At 37.5% G+C, this 19,356-nt stretch overlaps 1 protein-coding gene and 1 long non-coding RNA gene across 6 annotated transcripts; one reads left to right on the forward strand and one right to left on the reverse strand.

The window, feature by feature from the left end:
* On the forward strand, nt 4,836-5,179 carry LOC109824552. Its single transcript, XR_002242677.1, has 2 exons — nt 4,836-4,931; nt 5,031-5,179. It is a non-coding gene; the product is annotated as an uncharacterized LOC109824552 (long non-coding RNA).
* Nucleotides 6,192-18,260, reverse strand: LOC109824539 (protein ROS1-like). 5 transcript variants are annotated; one of them, XR_002242673.1, is made up of 5 exons: nt 17,851-18,259; nt 8,028-8,056; nt 7,891-7,948; nt 7,099-7,807; nt 6,192-6,992 (listed from the first exon to the last, which is right to left on the reverse strand). XR_002242673.1 is itself a non-coding variant. In XM_020391161.1 (5 exons), exons 1-5 carry the CDS (start codon nt 17,951-17,953, stop codon nt 7,538-7,540), a joined length of 366 nt encoding a protein of 121 aa, XP_020246750.1. In that variant the 5' UTR covers nt 17,954-18,260; the 3' UTR covers nt 6,192-7,537. The 5 variants fall into 5 exon arrangements, 3 of the variants coding, with proteins under 3 accessions (XP_020246750.1, XP_020246751.1, XP_020246749.1); XM_020391161.1 differs by having other exon boundaries at nt 6,192-7,577; nt 7,672-7,807; nt 17,851-18,260; XM_020391162.1 differs by having other exon boundaries at nt 6,192-7,577; nt 7,677-7,807.

A 19,356-nucleotide genomic window follows, 5' to 3' on the forward strand; every position in this document is an offset into this window, starting at 1 on the left:
TCTTAGAAACCCTCGAACATGATGAAGGAGGGTTCAAGGTGGGAACAACCTTTCAATTGTTCCACCATCAAGCCAAGAACCCGATATCAACTAAGGCCTTACTTGTCGGGTACCTCATATTGTGGCTGAAAAGTTGTGTGGTTCCCACCCACTCTTTTGAGGTAATCCCGGTAAAGGTTGCCTATCCCACGGTCCGTTTGGCTTACAGACGATCTTATGCATTGGTGCCAGCCATGGTAGCGTGCATTCAAAGCGGGCTCCGTACGTTGACGACATAATTCTGCAAAGTGTCATACGTCGAAGAGGAGAGAGGAGAAGAAGTACCCAAAAACTCCTAATCCCTGTGTCAGCCTGCCGTACACATATCTAATGGCATGGTTCGTGCAGAACTGTGAGTGTTTAATGAGTGCATCAGCTGCACGTCAGGAAGGGAAGCTAATTCCCTTCGTTCAAAGGCTGGAGAATTCCTCATGGAAGTACAAGCAAATTGTTGATATGAGGAAAGCTTTTTTCCTTCTTCAGCAACTACAACTTCTATCGATGCTTCCCGTACTTCCCGAGCGGAAAATAAGACGAGTCACTTTGGGACGTGCCGTCAGGAGATAACCGCACCGCCTTATCTTTAGGTGGATTCCAATGGTTAGTCAACATTCGACTAGGCTATCACATCCTCCGGACGGGCTCAACTGCCACATGGACCCCTACCTCCCAATTGCTTTGCCCGTCAGTTCTGGTATGACCAATTGTACGTAGGGAATATCAACCCCCGGTTGAGTTTTGAAGGAGATTTGATCGATGGCGTGCAGGGTTGGTTCTGGACCCACACGGGATGCACTAGAGCATGCTTCAACCTGCCGCTCAGGGACCGCACATTCTGCCATATACTTACATATTGTAAGTGGTACCAGAGTGCAAGTTTAATTCCGGAGGGGTTCAATCCACATGAATCTTGTCTGACGGCGCAGAGGCATTGCTCGGGAGGAGTCCCTCGCACACCGAGGCGGGAAGAGCACGGAGCCGTAGTATCTGAAGAGGTTCCTCATGGAGACTCGAAAGCTTATGAGGAGCTCTACGACGGGTTAGGCGATTTCTCGGGCATGGAGTTTAAAGCCCCATACGATCTCACCCAGCTCCCCTCTTACAGAGATACTAAAACGATAGAGGAGTTGGCTCGAGCGGGGGCACACCTGGAGCAACTTAGGGGCCCTATTGCTAATCGTCTACGGATGCCGGCTTTTGCTCCCGATCTCCCAATTTTGTCAAAACGTCAAAGGGAGGCAAACGTTGGGACTTCTGATGAAGGGGTGGCTAAGAAGGCTCGCCACGATGGGGCGGCGACAATTAGCGAAATAGGGGAGGGTCACGCCATACCTGATCCTGAACCAAGATCGGGAGTGATTCCTCATATTGTCGTGACTCCCTTCGACCGTCGAGGCCAAAGATATTCAACCGATCATTCCGGAAGGTACAAATTCCTTTTATTCCTCCTTTAATCAAAAGACTGAATCCGATCGTCCTATGTTTGTTCCGACTTTATGAAGGGGCAACGGATGCTACTATCATCGTCTCTTCCGAAGACGAAGAGGGGGAGAAGGAGGACGTCGATCACGCTGGTGGCAGCGATGCCGACACAGATGGCGCCTTCCGGGATTACGAGGAGGATGGGTCGGCTCTTCCCCCTCGTGAACCGGTCTTGGAGGTTATGACTCCCATCTTAGGTATTTGAATTGTTAACTTTTGATTCAATGGATGTTATTTTAGTATACAGACTAACGCTTACTCCATCGATCTTGTTGCAGTCGGGATGACTCCCGGGGCTGTCGACCAATGGACCCATCTGCTGACATCTGTGCGTGCGAGGGTCACCGCCTCACCTCGTCCACATGGTAGTCGACAAGTGGACTCCCCTATCAAGCCCTCAGTTCCTGTTGAAGGGACAGTGGTTCGAGCAGAAGAGGCGCCGATTCTAGGAGAGGTGCTGGTTCAAGGAGAAGAGGCACCACTTCTAGGAGAGGCTTCCCTTTAGGAAGAGGAGGCATTGACTCGAGAAGAGGCTTCCCTTTATGAAGAGGAGGCGTTGATTCGAGAAGAGGCTTATTTTACAATGCCTATCACACAACGAAAGCAAACAGTTATTCTCAAACGTATTTTGATTACGTTTAAAGGAAATAGACAAATTCTTGATTCAACATGTCCAGTGAATTTCATATTATTGTATTTTTATGTTACTGTTGGAAAAACGATGCTAATTAATAGTGCAAGATTTGCATAAAAAAAAGAAAGAACAACAAATCGATACTGAAATGCTGTACACTGATTCAGGTGTAAAATGAGGAAAATGGAGCAATGGTTTTGGTATATATATCTAGATAAATAAACCACATCAACTTAAGACCTAAAACTAAGCAAATAAAGAAGGATTTTTACATCAAACAACCTTTACTTTTACCCAAATTGATACTTACCACCTTTAAAGTTTTTTTATGTAAACTACATTTACTTGCTTACATGTTTGCGATATCACACTTTTTTTACTGTCCTCCTACGAAAATTCAGATATTCCCATTTTACTTTCATATTCTTCCTTTCTACCCCTAACCTAGCTCTAGTCTCATCCATCCTCCTCTTCTACAAACCCTAGCCCTAACTCTAATCCATAGCCACGACCTCCCTCAAAACCTTAATTCCAACTCATGGCCGCCACCTCCCTCAAAGCCTAACCATAATCCTAGTTCCCACTTGGGAAGGAATGGGATACTGGAAGATCGGAGAGTAAGAGGGAGGACGACAAAGTGGGAGAGGGGAGTTGAGGGAGGAGGGAGAGGCAAGATGGGGAGAAGAGGAGGATGAGGAGGCTAGGGTTAAGGTTTGCGTTAGGGTTTGTGAGGAAGGAGAGGGAAAAACAAGAAAATTGCGAGGGTAAAATGGTCATTTTGCATATTTTTTGGCTAAAAACTGGATTAAGTGTGACATTACAAACATGTTAGCAAGTAAGTAAGGACGGTTTACATAAAAAAAGTTTAAAGATAGTAAGTATTAATTTGGGTAAAAGTAAATATAGTTTTGATGTAATAACCCAATAAAGAATGATGCAAAATTTTAAAAATTGTTCTCATTTTCGCTGTGATGAAGAAAACTGGGCGTTTTGGGCCCTTGTACTGATGTTTTTTCGTCTTTGCTCATCCCCATACAATCGCCATTCCATTTGAAAGAGAAGAGGCGAAACTGGTGAACCATGACCCTGTACCAAAATACTGCTCGAGTTGCAGAAAGAAGATCCAATACATCAACTGTAATGAAACAGAATTTATAAATTACAAACCTGAAGCTTATTTACAATTTAATATTTGGCTTAGTCAAATCATAGAACAAAATATTCAATTCCTTCCTACCATAAACTTCAAATTCAACAAAACCCGGTGACACTGCTCTGCTATAGTTAATCCAATAGAAAGATGTGGAAGAGAACAAAACTGACTTTGTGTTTTGGGTATTTATATAAAATCACTTTTAAGGAACCAAAAAAAAAATTGAAGAGAAATATTGTAATTCTTAAGGTTAGGGCAACATTATCTTTCCAAGTTTTATCTACTACTTATAAACTAATCTACTACTTATAAACTAAAGGAGAACAACAAAAAAGTTCTGATGAACAGTAAAATTTTTGAATATATATATATATTTTCCTATCATTTCCCCACAACCGACACGTTGCTTAATTTCCCCACACAAATTGGCCACGTTCCTCAACTCCCACGTTCCTCAACTGCCCCCACGACTACTTTCTTCATCCTCCAACCTCCCGAGAACAAAAAGCAAAATAACTCCATCTGTGATTTCAACCAGGATCCCTCTCCCTCTCTCCTCGCTTCCTTCTCCTTCACTGAGAGTGAACACAGAACAAAAAGCAAAAAAACTTCAACTGTGATTTCAACAAGAACGCCATCTTCCTCTGCGAGCTCCTCTGCGCTGAATTACCCTCCAAGGTTTCCTCTTTAATTTCTCGATTTTAGGTTTTCTTCACCATGGCAAGCTAGGGTTTTACTAAATTGATTGGCTATTTGGGATCGAACAGTCGAAATCCAAGGCTTTAGTTGTGTTTTCTAAATGTTATTGCTATATAAGTTTCTTTTTTATTATGAAAGTCTTTTTATAAAAATCGAGGGTTTGTGTTGAGACTTCGCCTGCTCAATTTTCTGCTGACGGCAAGCTTCAGATTCAAATGGACGGAGAGGAGTTGAGCGCTCAAGAGACTGCTCTCTACGATCGCCAGATCCGCGTCTGGGGCGTCGATGATCAAAAGAGGTACTTTGATTTTCGATTGTTTTGATTATATAGTGAAATTTTGTGATTTTGAGATTTCTTTGTTTTTTTTTTTTTTGGTTTTTGTTGATAATAGTGTATTGTAGTGGGTTTTAGTCCCACATTGCTTGGGAGAACAAACCTCACACTCCTCTACTTGTATAAATATATGTGCACACTCAATATTCAATTCAAGGGAAATTTACCCAAGATTCTCTCTCTCTCTTACTTTAACATGGTATCAGAGCTAGGGCTATTTCCCTTTCAATAAAATTTTTAACGCTTTTGCGTTCTTTTGCCAAATCTTGGCCTTATTGCTTTGCAGCCGTTTAATGTTTTATTTTTTTTTATTTTTATTTTTAATTATTTGGCGTTCATCTGCCAGATATTTTGGCCTTGTCGTTTTGCGGCCTCTTAACGCGTTTCGCGTTCTCGTTTAACCTTCGGGTTCTATTTTAAACCTTCGGGTTTCATTCTAACCTTCGGGTTCTATTTTAAACCTTCGGGTTTCATTCTAACCTTCGGGTATCCCTCCCGCTTCGGTTAAAGATGAAGGAAGTTCCCTTGCTGAACTTTGTTGTGATTCTCTCAAGGAGTTCAACCCGATGTTCGTGTTTCAGTTGAAAGAGGTACATTTTCCTGTACATTTTCAGCAGTTGAATATCATTATGAAAAAATATGATTTAGAATATAAATAAGTATATGAGGAAACCTTTGTTGTTTTGTAGGTGACTTGACAACAGCTTGATGACGAAATTTTTGGACAAGTTTGATATTGTAGTTGTTAGTTGTTGCCCATTTAACAATAAAGTACCGAATCTGTCTTTTTTATGGAATTGAACTAGCAGAACTTAATTATGAGAATTTATTTGTTACATTCTCTTAGATAATAATATCTTTTGACAAAAGCAAACAAATTTTTTCCCCAATGGTTAAGGTTGGAGTTTCTCAATATGCTGAAGAAACCAATTTGTCAACAGCCACTTAAACTGTTTGAATCTACTAAATATAAAGCGAATATTGCAACTGCTAAATTCATTGGTATAATAAGCTATAACTTGCAGGAATAAGCGTCCTGACGATGAATCGCCAGTTGAAACTTTTTCATATACACTATTATTCCTCAAAATAGATAACTTGAGGGGAAGGATTCATAAGGTAATTTTGTAGGTTCATGTATTAGTTAAAAGAAGAGTGGGTTTCATTACAATTTTACTTCTTAGTTTCGATATTAGTCCTTTAAATATTTCTTTTTTTGAATTAGTCCTTTATATTGTTAAAACTACTATTAGGTCCCCAAATTTGCAGAAATTTTTTTAGAAACCGTGCTTTGCACGGGTCTAAATACTAGTTTTTAAGAAATAACCAAACAAAAGAAAACAACCTATTACAAGAAATAGGTTTCTTATAATTCATTTCCTTTTTTTTTTCGCCAACCAAGAAATCTCAAAACAAGTTTTCTTAAAAAAACACTCACATCATCCTATAATAAGATGACAACTCATCTCATCTTATCTTCATTTCTTTGATTTCCTTCTTTTTTTAGCAAACCAAACACTCCCAAAACAATTCTTCTTAAAAATAGTTTTCTATTTTTTTGATTTCCCATTTTTTTAAGGCAAACGAACAGACCCTTATAAGAACAGGCTTTAGCACATCAAAGACTATTTTCTTTTACTAAGTTTTCTCCGAGTCTTTTACAAATCCATAGAACAGTGACAATGAAGACTCGTGGAAAAGATCAAAACTGAAAAAAGATAATTAAAAATCGTTAAGATTGAAAACGCTTAGTCATCAAATGGTAAAAATGAGAACGAAAAGTATAAAGTAATAACTTCAGTCTCGGGGTGGGGGGTGCGGCTAGCCAAAAATTCAAGAGAATAGAAAAGTTGAAAAAGAAGATTTTTTTTCTACTCACTTAATCTTTGATACGTTGAAATTAGTAACCCAGATCATTGAAATTATTATTGATCCCCAAATTCTTATATCATGCTACTGCTATTTAATTAGAGATTAATTTGAAATAATCTATGATAATGGGGGATCTAACAGTAATTTCAATTATTTGAGGGTCTAATCTTAAAATAATAAAGATTTGGGGGACTAATATTGAGAAAATACAATAAAAGAAAGAAATACTGAACTTTTAACAATAAAATTCATCGCATCAAATATCCAATATACCTCATCCAAGGGCATTGTCGACAATTCAACATTCTTCGACATACGAAGCTTCCACTCTTTTCCTCCTCGATGATCACCTCCGTCTCATTGATGAGATTTTCCGACTTCAAGCTGAACGCCACAAGAGGCTGCTGATGTGGCTCTGGGGTCAGGTCTAGGTGTTGAGTGCTCGGATTATGTTCTCATAATAGTCACAGCATTTGATTGCTGGAACATATTCCTGGTAGCCTTCATTTGCTGCTCCAGTACCACAATTCTCGGGTTGAATCGCCTCATTTGTTGCTCCAGCATCACAATGCTAAGGATTAATCACCTCATGTGTTTCTCCAGCTTCACGAGTCTTGGGTTTAGTGCCTCGCTTGTTGCTCCATCTCCAGAACTCTGGGGTTTAATCATCTCATGTGTTGCTTCTGCTTCACTATCCTGGTGTTTAATCGCCTCGCTTGTTGCTCGACCTTCACAGTTCCGGGACTCAATGCGATTAAACTGTGGAGTTGCAAGAGGTACTGAGCCCAATAAATTTATTGCGTCAGTAACAAAGGTTTAGGACTTCATAACAAACCGGAAGGCACAGGACTAGCCAATGAGGCCTATCGATTACAGTCAACTTACAGGACGCAAGGGAAGACCCAGTGGACTTAAGACACAATTTGGGATTAGGATGATGAAACTCGCACCAAACTTACAGTCTCCAGGCTTCATGTAGTAGTGGAATTCAGGTTCGTCAAGCCTCAGGAAAGATATTCTCCCTCCGCAGGTATCTAACAAGTGATAACCTCGCTGCTGCAGTTATGTCAATTCCCCAGCAATGACTGTTGTCACCACCCCTCAGAAATTTTAGATATCCCCTTCATCTTACTAGTCTTTTTCATGATAGTTTTCTAGTTTAAGATATCTCCTCCATCCTACTTGTCACCTGCCCAACCTTTTCCCCTTCAATCCCAGACTCCCTTGGTCTCCTTCGGTTGTCCTCTTCTGCAAGAAAATTACAGTTCACTGGCAGAATAATCTCATCCATGATCGCCAATCACCACAAGAGCTCAATTGGGGGTCACTTAGCAGCCAAATCAATACCCGAAATCCTGAAACACCTGGAGAAAAGCCCAATCCACCCTTCAGAATAGTCTCCTTCGCATGCGACCTCATGAGCGATCAAAAAGAGCAAGCCATAAACGATGCACACACATTACCAAAAGTGTCCCTTTGACCGTCTGAGCTTGTGCTTCTTGTATGCTGTTGCAAGTAAAGCATGCATTCCTGTCAGACAATGTTCTGACGTTGCAGCATGCAGTTCGGGTCTCAACCGATTGACCAGTTTCACCTATACAGGTCATTGGCAGTGCATAATTAATAAAATTAGAAGCGCACACGTCTTAGATTGCAAACCAAAACTAATGTGCTTGCCTGGGGTCCGTATAGCTGGAAGGTACTGGCAGGGATCATCAGCCTCTCTTTTGTCCAGCTGTTACAAATTAAGGAACAAATAACTTAACATGGTCTAGAAACATGTCAATTGGAACATATATGAAGGTATATCTTACTCCATCGAAAAGAGACTGGAAGCTCATACCTGCAAGGATTCAAAGACAAGGTCAGCTTGTATAAAGCCTTCACCAATGCTTCCTTAGGAATGTTTAATGATCAATTAAATTCTTGCTGGCTTGTTTTTCTTATAAACAACAACTAGCAAGGATAATAACGTAACAACATACACTAGATTTGATCTACCTCCAGATCATTCATGCAGGGACCCAGCTAGTACAATATGGTAACAAGCACCTTAACATGCACTATTTCATAACTTAAACTAGGAATCAATAAATATTTAATAAATAATTTCCATTTAAATATAAAAAAACACAGCATCCGACAAAACAGAGGTAATGAATGAGAACTAGAATACGCTATTCTCTTTGCTTTAGTTAATTATGATAAACTAATGGTTCAGCTATGGTCAAAAGAAAAGAACCACGATCCATGCTCCAGCGCTCTCATCTCATCTTCTATAGCTTTTCACTAACTTGATTTGACAATGCTTTTGACAGACTTAGGAACAGGATTAGAGTGGGTAAAAGAGATAAAAGGATGATATTGTGTTGAGAGATGAGCGTAAGACAGGAAATCAAATAAAAGACAAGGACAGGAGGTACAGCTATGTTTCCCTTTGCATAGCGCTCTGTGATGGTCAAGATCAAACTTGAAATCAGTTTCAACAGATGTAATATGCTCACTAGAAATAGTAGTATTCCCAATTGCCTACCTATCTGGAACTTGAGCACTAAGAACACTAGTTATAGTTGAACCTTTAGGACATGAATAACTTTTTAGTTGCCCTCCAAATCTCTAGAAGAAGATTATGGGTTTGTGTGATAGTACATGATATCAGGTGAAGAAAGCATGTTTTTTTTAATGGAAAATAAGGTCGAGAAAACATAAAACTCTAATATCATGTTATGTTGGAGAATTGACTTGGTCCCTGAAAGACATAGACAAGTTATATTTATATTTACAGTAAAGCAAATAAACTGCTATTACATAATCCTTCAGCGTTGGACTAGACTGTCTTAGAATCCCAAAACCCCCGCAATCTCATCACCGCCTCTCATATGAGAATAAAACATTTTTACACATAAGACACACTTAAGTGGCACAGTACATCTGTATTATTCGCATAGCTCAGGATTTGGGAGATGTGTGGAAAGAATAGTATGAAAATCAAAAGCAAAAACATTATATTGGGATATTTTTCAGTTATAACGTTACAGATAACAATAAGATAACCCCCTTAGCCAATGCAAAACTTGGAACCATCACATTTTCTGAAGTAGATCAAACTACAAGCATCTGAAAAAAAAAATTATTTTAATATTTTGACTGCTCCATATAATAAGAAAACTCTGCAATGCCAACAACATCACAAGTAAAGGCTTATTTGGCACTCAGGTCCCTTAATTCCGAAAAAAACAACATCCTCTGAACAATCAACAATTCCACTGAATTAAGACCATCACAATGGTAGAACTCTTATAGAATAGGTACATGCAGCTCACATGTAAAACAGTAAAAGGCAAGATGATAAATACGAAAAACTAGAAAAAGTCACAAAAAATTTTAGATATACAAGAAACTTCCATTGACATGTAAGTTTTTGCTAAATACCAATGTAGAAATGCATTAAAAAACGTAAATATTATCCAATCTCTCACTTTCCACTGTTCAGCCCATTTCATCAAGCTACGGTATCTCTGGTGTGTCTCTCCTCTCAGTACACCTAGGGAATCATATCCAGCAACTTACTCAAGCTTTTATCGTCATTGGGGTCATGATCTATTTCTAGATGAGAAGACACTAGACCATGACGCAAAATAAAAAAAAATTAAGCGGAAATTTTCTACACTCAGAAACTATTTATTCCCATTATCATCGACTTAACTTTTACAGCATGCTGCATGAATCAAACCTTTTCATGATAAACCATATCAATTTGGTAAAATCTATAAAGCACATGTATTTTAAAGCAAGTCTTTTGTCCATGTTTGATACATGTCCGAGCATCAGCACTTGTATGCGACTTTCCAGACATGCATCAGAGACATTGAAGCTATGCCAAATCCAAAGAACAAAAACTTGCATGTCAGTTCGCTTTAAACTTTTAAAGATTTTACCAGCTGCATTAAAAAAAAGATGTTTGGTTCATAAAAATGTAAAGCAATATATGCCAAAGTTTACATAGGCTAGATGTGAAAAAAAAAGATGTTTGGTTCATAAAAATGTAAAGCAATATATGCCAAAGTTTACATAGGCTAGATGTGATTTTAGTACAACTTTAACATGGTCCAAACTTGTGAGACACATATGCCTTTACTAGACTGGGCTCTACCAAGATATACAATAGTGTTGTGTCGCACCCTACTACTCATATCAAAAGGTGTGTAGCTCACCAATTTTATCTTTTGATAGCTCTTTATGTTAAATGAGGTGGTAGCTCATATCCAATATCTGATATCATACATATAAGGCCTGCCTCCATGGGCGTTATCGTATCTTTATATAATTCTTCTAAGGAATTTGACATGTAGCTGTCGTATTCTATTTATATCCTTTGTCAGAGTTTATGCTTTCTCGCATATAAAAATATATGACTTGACATTTATCATCGATTCAGCGTCACATCCTTCCTGTTGTGGATCAATAGAAGAAAACATTCACGTAAAGGCAGGAGTTAATGTATAAAAGGTGTTTTTGCTAATCAAAGAAGATTTTGGAGAAAACTCTCGACCTTCACATACTTCCTTTTCCAGTATAGGGATGTGAATCACATTACTCCATCCCCAAGCTAGAAGCATACTGTTGTAGATCTAAGAAAGAAGAGTATTTTGCAAGTTCATTCTTAATGGGAAGCTATCACAACCGCCATGCTCATATACATACTATAATATTATCTTGAGATTGGAAGTAAATGTCATACACTATGTGATTGATTTACCTTGATCATTGATGAACTGTGGCTATTTAAGAAAAGTCACGTAAAATCTTATTACTTAATTTTAAAAAGAATGAGCAGCCCAAATTATGGCAATATATCTTAGCTATCCATAATAAGAATATTTATTGGATTAATTGTTATTAGATAATCCAATGTCACCTTTCAAAGGAATATCCTTTAGGTTTTTTGACAAACAAATATCCCAAATTTTATCAGAAAGATCTAGCAAAGCTAAGTTTAACGAATGGAAAACAACTATTTTACCCATTCATATTCTCCCCACCAAGCCCCTCTCTAGTAAGCTAGTAGCAACTCCTCTAACCTCTATCTTAACTCGATAATTTCCTCCTCTTTTCTCACCATCTCGGTACCCTCGGTTTTCTGCCTTTACTTCCAATTTAGAATTTTTTTTAGTGATTTTTTAGATGAGTGCAAAAAATTGCTGATTTTTTCTACATTACATAGTTTTAAGTTTTTTGTTAATTTTTTCTGAGGTAAAAATAAGGCAAGATGGCATATTGAAAAGTATATTTAATATTTATTGAGAACAAAAAATCATTATTGTATCTCACATCTATCTGAATTAGAGAAAACCAAACCCGGACTCTTACAAGGATAAGGAGCGAACAAAGTCATCATTTATCGCCTAAGTTACCTGGACACATCATCTCAACTCTCTGTCCATCTCAACTCTCATATCCGTGTCCGACACTCCTCGTATCCGCGTCAGTGTCCAATAGTTTGTGGACAATTCTTGAATATATGCATTTATTTACAAACATGTACTCAATCAAATATATAATAAATGTTCAGTTTTAAACACTTGTGATACACTTTGTGGACGCATATCTCACACTTGACCTCAATTATGCAATTCGTTGAACTTGCACCGGGTTTGTTTGAAACCATACTCAGTTCATAAGTATGATTTTAAAGGGCCACTTTGATTTTTAGTTCAATAACAAGTGATTTTTCAAATTTATACTCTACTTACTAAAAGAAACATAAAAATTTCATAGGAATTTAATTTCTCTTAGTATGTGAATGAAAATAATAATATCAATCTTATATAAATCACTAATTTCAAAACGCGTATATATAGTCGTGCTCTATTTCATATCTTTTACTAATTTATTGTGTCTTGTATCCCCACCTGTGTCCGCGTCCCGACCTGTGCAATATAGTGTATTGCATTACATAGGTTTAAAGGGTTTATTTTCCTCTAACAAGAAGTCAGAATACAACAATGATAACAATAAACCAAAATGTAAATCATGGACTAATAGACCCAGCTCCAAGCTAAAAAAATATTTAAGCGTCTCAAATTTAACGGAGGAGATGGTCATTATAGAATGGAAGAATAATATTCATTTAGCCGACCTCAAACATTGGGATAAATGCTCTATTATTGTTGCCTTTGTCATCGTCTCAATAATATTGTTACAAAAAAAGAACAAGAGAGCACATAAGCTTAGAAGTTATCCCCCACCAAATCATCACTTTAAAGAAGATTGTTGAAACCCCTCTCTTTCGCGATCTCCTTTAGCACAGTTGTCCTCATTCTGCTTGAACTCAATGCCTAAAACTTTACAAAGTAGGCAATATAAGAAGCCAACTTCTGTGGTGGAGTGTTTGGCTCATTAAAAATAAAATTCTTCCAAGCCCGCCTTAAGGCACTAACAGAATGCAGGAGAAAAGACTATCCAGAGCTTATGAGTATTGGTATTGGTTACAAATTATCCATTAAAATCAATTACATCTCGAAGAGAAGATGACTAATGATCAATAATCAACAACTTATCTTTCTAAAATTTCCAGCTTCAAGAGAATATTAGCAAGAAAGAATAAATGTTCATCAGATTCTACATGTGACTTGCAAAGAAAGCAACAGGGTCCCCACTCCAACCCTTTTTAATTAGATTTTCCTTGGTCCGTGATCTCCTCCTCTTTGAGTAGATATAAAAGAAGATTTAACTTTATTTAGAGTGATAGAATTCCAAATAAAATTGAAGTTTTTACTGATAATGCCTCCATCATTTATTAGACTATAGATGGTTTCGTAGAAAATTTTCTAGAGTAATAAGACCATTAGACCTAATCTTTATAGGAGAAGGGTGATGGTGAAAATAGTTTTTTTGATTTTTTGAATATGGATTTCGTTAAATTACCTAGTTCTAGGAAATTGTTTTGAAAAGAAGGTACGGTTAAGGTACACCAATACAAGAGGAGTTTTGAGTTTCAAGTAATAACAGTGGAGTTGAAAGAGGAAGATGAGATGCATGGAAGATTTTTTTCAATAAGAGAAAACATTGAAAAACTGCCAAGTAAATGTCATGCAATGATGTTTTAACAAATTCTTTAAAGAAAAGTTAGCAGGATGATATTAATCTCTAAACACCATAAAATTTGAGAAATTAATCTACCAAAAAATATATTAGATATTTATTTGAGAAAGTGGTAAAACTTTAGGATAATTTAGAAAAAGGAAACGTTTAAATGTTTAGTTATCATAACTAAAATGGGTACTCTTTTTGTTGACAAACAATATTTGTCATTATATTTAAATGATTCTATTTTAATGATTTATTATGCTCCATCGCTGTCAACCCATCCTTCCAAGTACCACTATAGGTGTTCAAGGGCGCTTCAAGAAGAAATAAAGAAAAAAAAATACATAGTTCTCAAAAATAAAAAACCACTAAGAAAGAAAATGCCAATATGGAAGAAGTAAATTTGGACGTGGAAATCAAGAAACAAGAAGCATTACTATTTGCCATTATCACATTACACATACAAAATGTATGCTATGTATAAAGGTTCTCATGCCTTGCTTAATATAAGAAACAACTGCATTTTCTTTCTTTCCTCAAACATGTTCCTCATAATACTCCTCCAAATTTGACATGACATTGGAGCAGGTTTTCCAAAGAAGAAAGCTGATTTATGTTTTGTCTGATCGTTTTGGCTTTCTCCCATGTCTGGTTGTTTTATGATGAGCTTTTGCTCTCACTTTTCAATCTTTTGTCGGTCTTCTTCTCAATATGAATTCTAGGAATATTTGCATTAGTGGAAAGTTAAAGGTTACTCATATTGAGGATAAAATGAAAAAGAATCGGTTGAGATGGTTTGTTTGTGAGCAATGTAAGCCCCTAAAATGCAACAGTTAGGACAAGTGATATCGATATGAATAATTCAAGAAGAGACAACCTCAGGATCAATAAACTAATCCATTTTTCAATGCCCTAAACATAGCACGAAATTGAATAATCATCCATTCCAAGTGAGCTACAGCCCTACCATCATAGTATCAAAGTTATTGATAGTGGATAGGGTCGCGTAGCGGTGAGGCATCACTACTATTTAGGATTATTACGGCAAAATAACGGTAAAAATCGCAAAGTCAAATAGCGAACTAATTTAGATATGTATAAATAATAAAAAAAAGAATGATTAAAAAAAATCTAAAAGTACATATTTGATGATTTAAAGAGATCCTAAACATGACATAGACATGTAACCATCACGTAAAGATGACTGGAGGAGTCAAAGAGTCGTCTTCGAGAAGAAGCGCTGAGTGGTGAGAGGACTGCCTTAAGAGGAGCTCACGGTGAAGGAGGTGAGAGGAAGTACTGAGGTAGATGTCAGAGGCTATGAGAGGTGGCTAGAGTATGCCGAAAATCACAGGAGACTGTGGAATGCAATGGTCAATGGTCGGTTTAATTTTTTAAAAATAAACCTCAAACCACTTTTAAATAGCAGTTTGAGGCAATGTTTGTGAGCAATGTAAGCCCCTCAAATGCAATAGTTAGGGCAAGTGATATCGATATGAATAATTCAGGGAGAGACAACCTCAAGATCAATAAACTAATCCATTTTTCAATGCCCTAAATATGGCACGAAATTGAATAATCATCCATTCCAAGTGAGCTACAGCCCTACCATCATAGTAATACTACGCATAATAAACTATCCTCATCCATATGAGCAAAAATTACTCCAAAGAATACTTCCCAAATAAGAAACCATATTCATTAGATCATTAGAAAATCAAATTCACACCAGACTTTGTAAGCTACTTGGCTTATCTAATTGACCATCAATTTAAAAACATAGAACAAAGCTGAATGCCAGCTTTATAATGCATAATGCAAGAGTTATAAATGAAAATGCAACAAATAGTATATCACCACATAAAGCCAATAATTCATGCATGCGTTAAGAAAATAAATAAAATACACTAAAATACAACCTCTCGCTTTGACACATACTCTTAAAGAGATCCTACACTAGCTGTAAATGCCGATCATTACATTTTATGAGGAATAGATGCTCTTTAAAGAAAGCACAGAGACAATCACAACACATCAAATTAATAAGCACAAACTCATAACTGTAGCCACAAACAACTGCTAAAACTAATTAACAACATCAATTATATACGGAGGGACATAGCCCAGGAAGTCAAGAAGGCATGTAAATTTTACCAGCTTCATGATATAGTAAGCATAGTTTGAACTCCAAGATAAGTTTCGGGCTCCATCTCCCTTAAATTCATTTGCCATATCACCTCTGCAACATAGGCACATACAGAAAATGAAAAATGAGTAACATTTATTATGCAAGCAGTAAATACTACTTAGATACTAGTCATGAGCTATATGGGCTAAACATTCCAAATTAGAAAAGAAACCTCTACAAGATAATAAATAACGGAGTCATATAATCCATGAAATTAGTTAATTGCAAGACAATGATGTCAACAAGAAGACAGAATGGAATAAAAAATATTCTATGTTGCATGGGTATAGGTACGGGCATTGTTATAAATAACCGTAAATAGCGTTGCAATAGCAGCGTTAATAGCGTTAGTAGTCCCTTCCCGCTACGCTATCGCCCAATAGTGATAACCTAAGTGCGGAATATGCGTTTTTCGCTTGCAAAAGCGGCCAACAGCGTGTCAAAGCGGTGAATAGCGGACGCGTGCAGGCAAAATCCACTTTTTACCCCTATTTAAAAGCGGTTTGAGGTTTATTTTTTTAAAATTAAACCTGACCCACAACCACTGCATCACCTACCGCGATTTTCGGCATATTCCCGTCGGCTTCTGCAACCTCCGGCACCTCCCTCAGCACTTCTTCTCACCTCCTCTCATCGTGATTCCTTCTATTGCAGTCCTCTCACCGCTCAATTCATCTTCGCCAAGACGACGAGTCTTTCACTCCTCTAGTAATCTTCGGTATTATGTGACGGTTACATGTCTATTTCATGTTTAGGATCTCTTCAAATCATCAAATATGCACTTTTACATTTTCTAATTTTTCTTTGTTTTTGATTATTTATACATATCAAAACTAGACTGCTATTTAGATTTGCGTTTTTTACCGTTATTTTGCTGCAATATCCCCAAATAGCCTTAACAATACCTCAATGCTATGTGATGCTATCCGCTATCAATACCCTTGGGTACGGGTATGGGACAAGACAAGTTTATAAGAGGTAGGTACGAGGACACGGCTATGTACATATTTACATAAACATATATTATATATTGGAATTAATAATTTATATGAGAACAAGCACGGCTATATAAATATCTACATAAACATATATTATATATTGGAATAAATAATTTCTATGAGAACAAGGATGAGAATTAAAATTCCTATAATATTTTTATGTTTCATTTATTAAGTGGATTATAAATTGAAAAATCGTTAGTTTTTGAACTAGACATCCACACGTCCCTTTCAAAATCAAAATTCGGAACGTGACTTAAGCCCAATTATTTTTAAGAAGTCGATGTGAAGTGTAGGATATATGCCTCAAAAGTGTATGGCTAGTAGTTAAAATTGAAACATGCACTGTGTAAGGGAATACATGTCTGAATAAATATATGCATATATGCAAGGGGTGTCCAAAGAGTTTTGGTACGGGTGCGAGTATGGCTTCATACTAGAAGTACATAAGTAACATAGAAAATATTTAAAGAATAAAATAACCATATCACTATTTTAGATACTAAAGGTATGTAAAAAAAATCCTCCCTTTAGCTAGAAAATAATAAAATTTCATACTGAAACATTAGCGCTGGTAAAAAAAATTTCATTTTGGCATTAGATATAATAAAAAGTAATCATCAAATCTGTAGCAGTTTTCCTAAGACGGAAAGGAACTTATGGTAATTAAGATGGAAGTCAATAGTTAAAGAAGCCAAAAAAAAAATTGTACTATTATTAAAGAGGGGCTATTTACATATTAGTCCCTAAGATCTTCAATGTTCCCTCATTAGTCTCTTAAATCTTTGAAATTGTGCGCACATCCCTCAACTCATAAAGCGTTATGCAATTAGGTCCTTAATGACCAAAATACCCTTCAACTAATGGTTTTTAACAAGAGGGGCTCCAAGGAGAACATGAAGTGAGGGGCATTTTGGTCATTAAGGGACCAAATTAAAACACCCCTTGGGATTTGAGGGACTATTGCGGTCTTATTGAAGATACGAGAGACTAACAGCTAAAATAATCAATTTCTACATATAGCTGAACTTAAAAATAAAATGAGGGAAACGAATTAAACAAGCAAATCCAATGAAAAGAAGCCATATATTGAAGTAACATCAAATCAAATCATCAGCACAAAAGTTCATATATCAATCATCACCCAAACGTTGCCAGAACTGAAAGGAAGTCCAATTTTAGAATGACAGTCCCTACCACTAGAATAAAACAGAAGGCTTTTCACCAAAAGATCCCAAATCTAAGAGCAAAATAAATATATAAATAAAAACTATATTCCCAAATAAAATTAGCATGAGCAAATAAAATTAGCATGAGCAAATAAAACTATATTCCCAAATCGAAAAATCTAAGTTCTTTCACCTTCATTAGTCTCAAAAGCAATGGACGACCGCGATCCTTCGCTCACGACCGCCGCCCTGTCGCCGTGAGGATCCATCACTGGACCTCCGCCGGCGGTCCCCATTACGGAGGCTACGAGTGCACAGAGAGAGAGAGAGAGAGAGAGAGTAAAGCAGAGGAGAGAGGAAGTGAGGAGAGATGATGAGAGAGTTTTATGGAGAAAACAGAAGAGAAGAAGGGCATTCCACAATTCAAAATTCTTGAAGAATGAGGGTAGAATAAAAGGAGTACCTTTTGGTTTGGTGTACAACTTTGCAATTAGGTCCCTTTAAATTGTAAATATGAGATTACTAGAGTTCTGAAAACAAATAGGGAATATTACTGAGGTATGACGACAGAAAGGGTTGTATATGAAAAATGTCCTGAAAAAACCAGAGCCCGGAAGACGACCCTTTTCTTGTCTTCTTTCTCACACTAGTTAATTCACCTACAGCTCTGCTCCCTCGCATTGGCTCGGAAGAACAACATATAACATACCGGACTCGTCGGGCACGTGAGCTCAAGCACGGGCAGTTGACGTCCCCCTTGGGGCCGCGTTGCCACGTGTCTGGGGAGCTTCCGGCTCTCTTCCAGCTGGCTCAACCAATTCTTCCAGGAAATGTTGGACCCACGTCAAGATGTAGATGAATTATTAATGTTTAAAATCCACTTTGGAGAAAAAACGGTTTCCCTCGTGAAATCAATAGTCCGCCCCGTTTCCTTTACTTCGGTCCGGTGTCAACCACAGTTTAGCTGACCCATAGGACAGGGTTTTGTCTAGAACAACCTTAATAACTGGTTAATTATATAGGAACCATCTTTTATTTTCAATTTATATCTACATCAACTTACGGGATTAGGTCTATTAGACTGTGCGTAGAGGGCCCTCGACCAGCTTTGATGACGGAAGTAGGTCTTCGTGTCTAGGTGCAATTGAGTCTGTTAAGTTTAGCCTGAGATCACAGAAAAGCGTCAGGTTGACGATGGTGGGCTACCACCAATGCCCCTGTGATGCCTAAGTCAGATACTTGATGAAAAGATCACAAGAAGTAGGTAAATAGGCTAGGTTTTAGAGAGAGATGATCATTAACCTAGGTTGGCAGTCACAAGTATAGGTCAAAGGTCCATCATCTTAAGTTATCTTACCTTGGGTGGGAGGGTTATTCATACTGATTATGTAGGGCAGATCAACCTCTACATCTGTCACCATTCTGACGGCTGAGTGGCGTACACTTGGACCTTAAGGTAATTACTTGGCCTGCAATGTATTCACCTGGGCGGCAAGTGTTACCATTCAAGACTCGAGTATCGACGCCCTCACGTTGAGATGACGAGTAGGTTGATGTATATTCTCTAGAGTTAGCTCCTTCTCATATCAGGGGCCAACTTTGGGAGATCCTATCAGCAACATCCTCAATCTGTCCCATCTCTTAGAATCAATCTCGTCGACATGGTGAGGATACGGACATCCATACTCCTCAAAGGGAG

This window comes from Asparagus officinalis, chromosome 9 (genome assembly GCF_001876935.1).
Source record: "Asparagus officinalis chromosome 9, Aspof.V1, whole genome shotgun sequence".
Lineage (NCBI taxonomy): Eukaryota > Viridiplantae > Streptophyta > Magnoliopsida > Asparagales > Asparagaceae > Asparagus > Asparagus officinalis.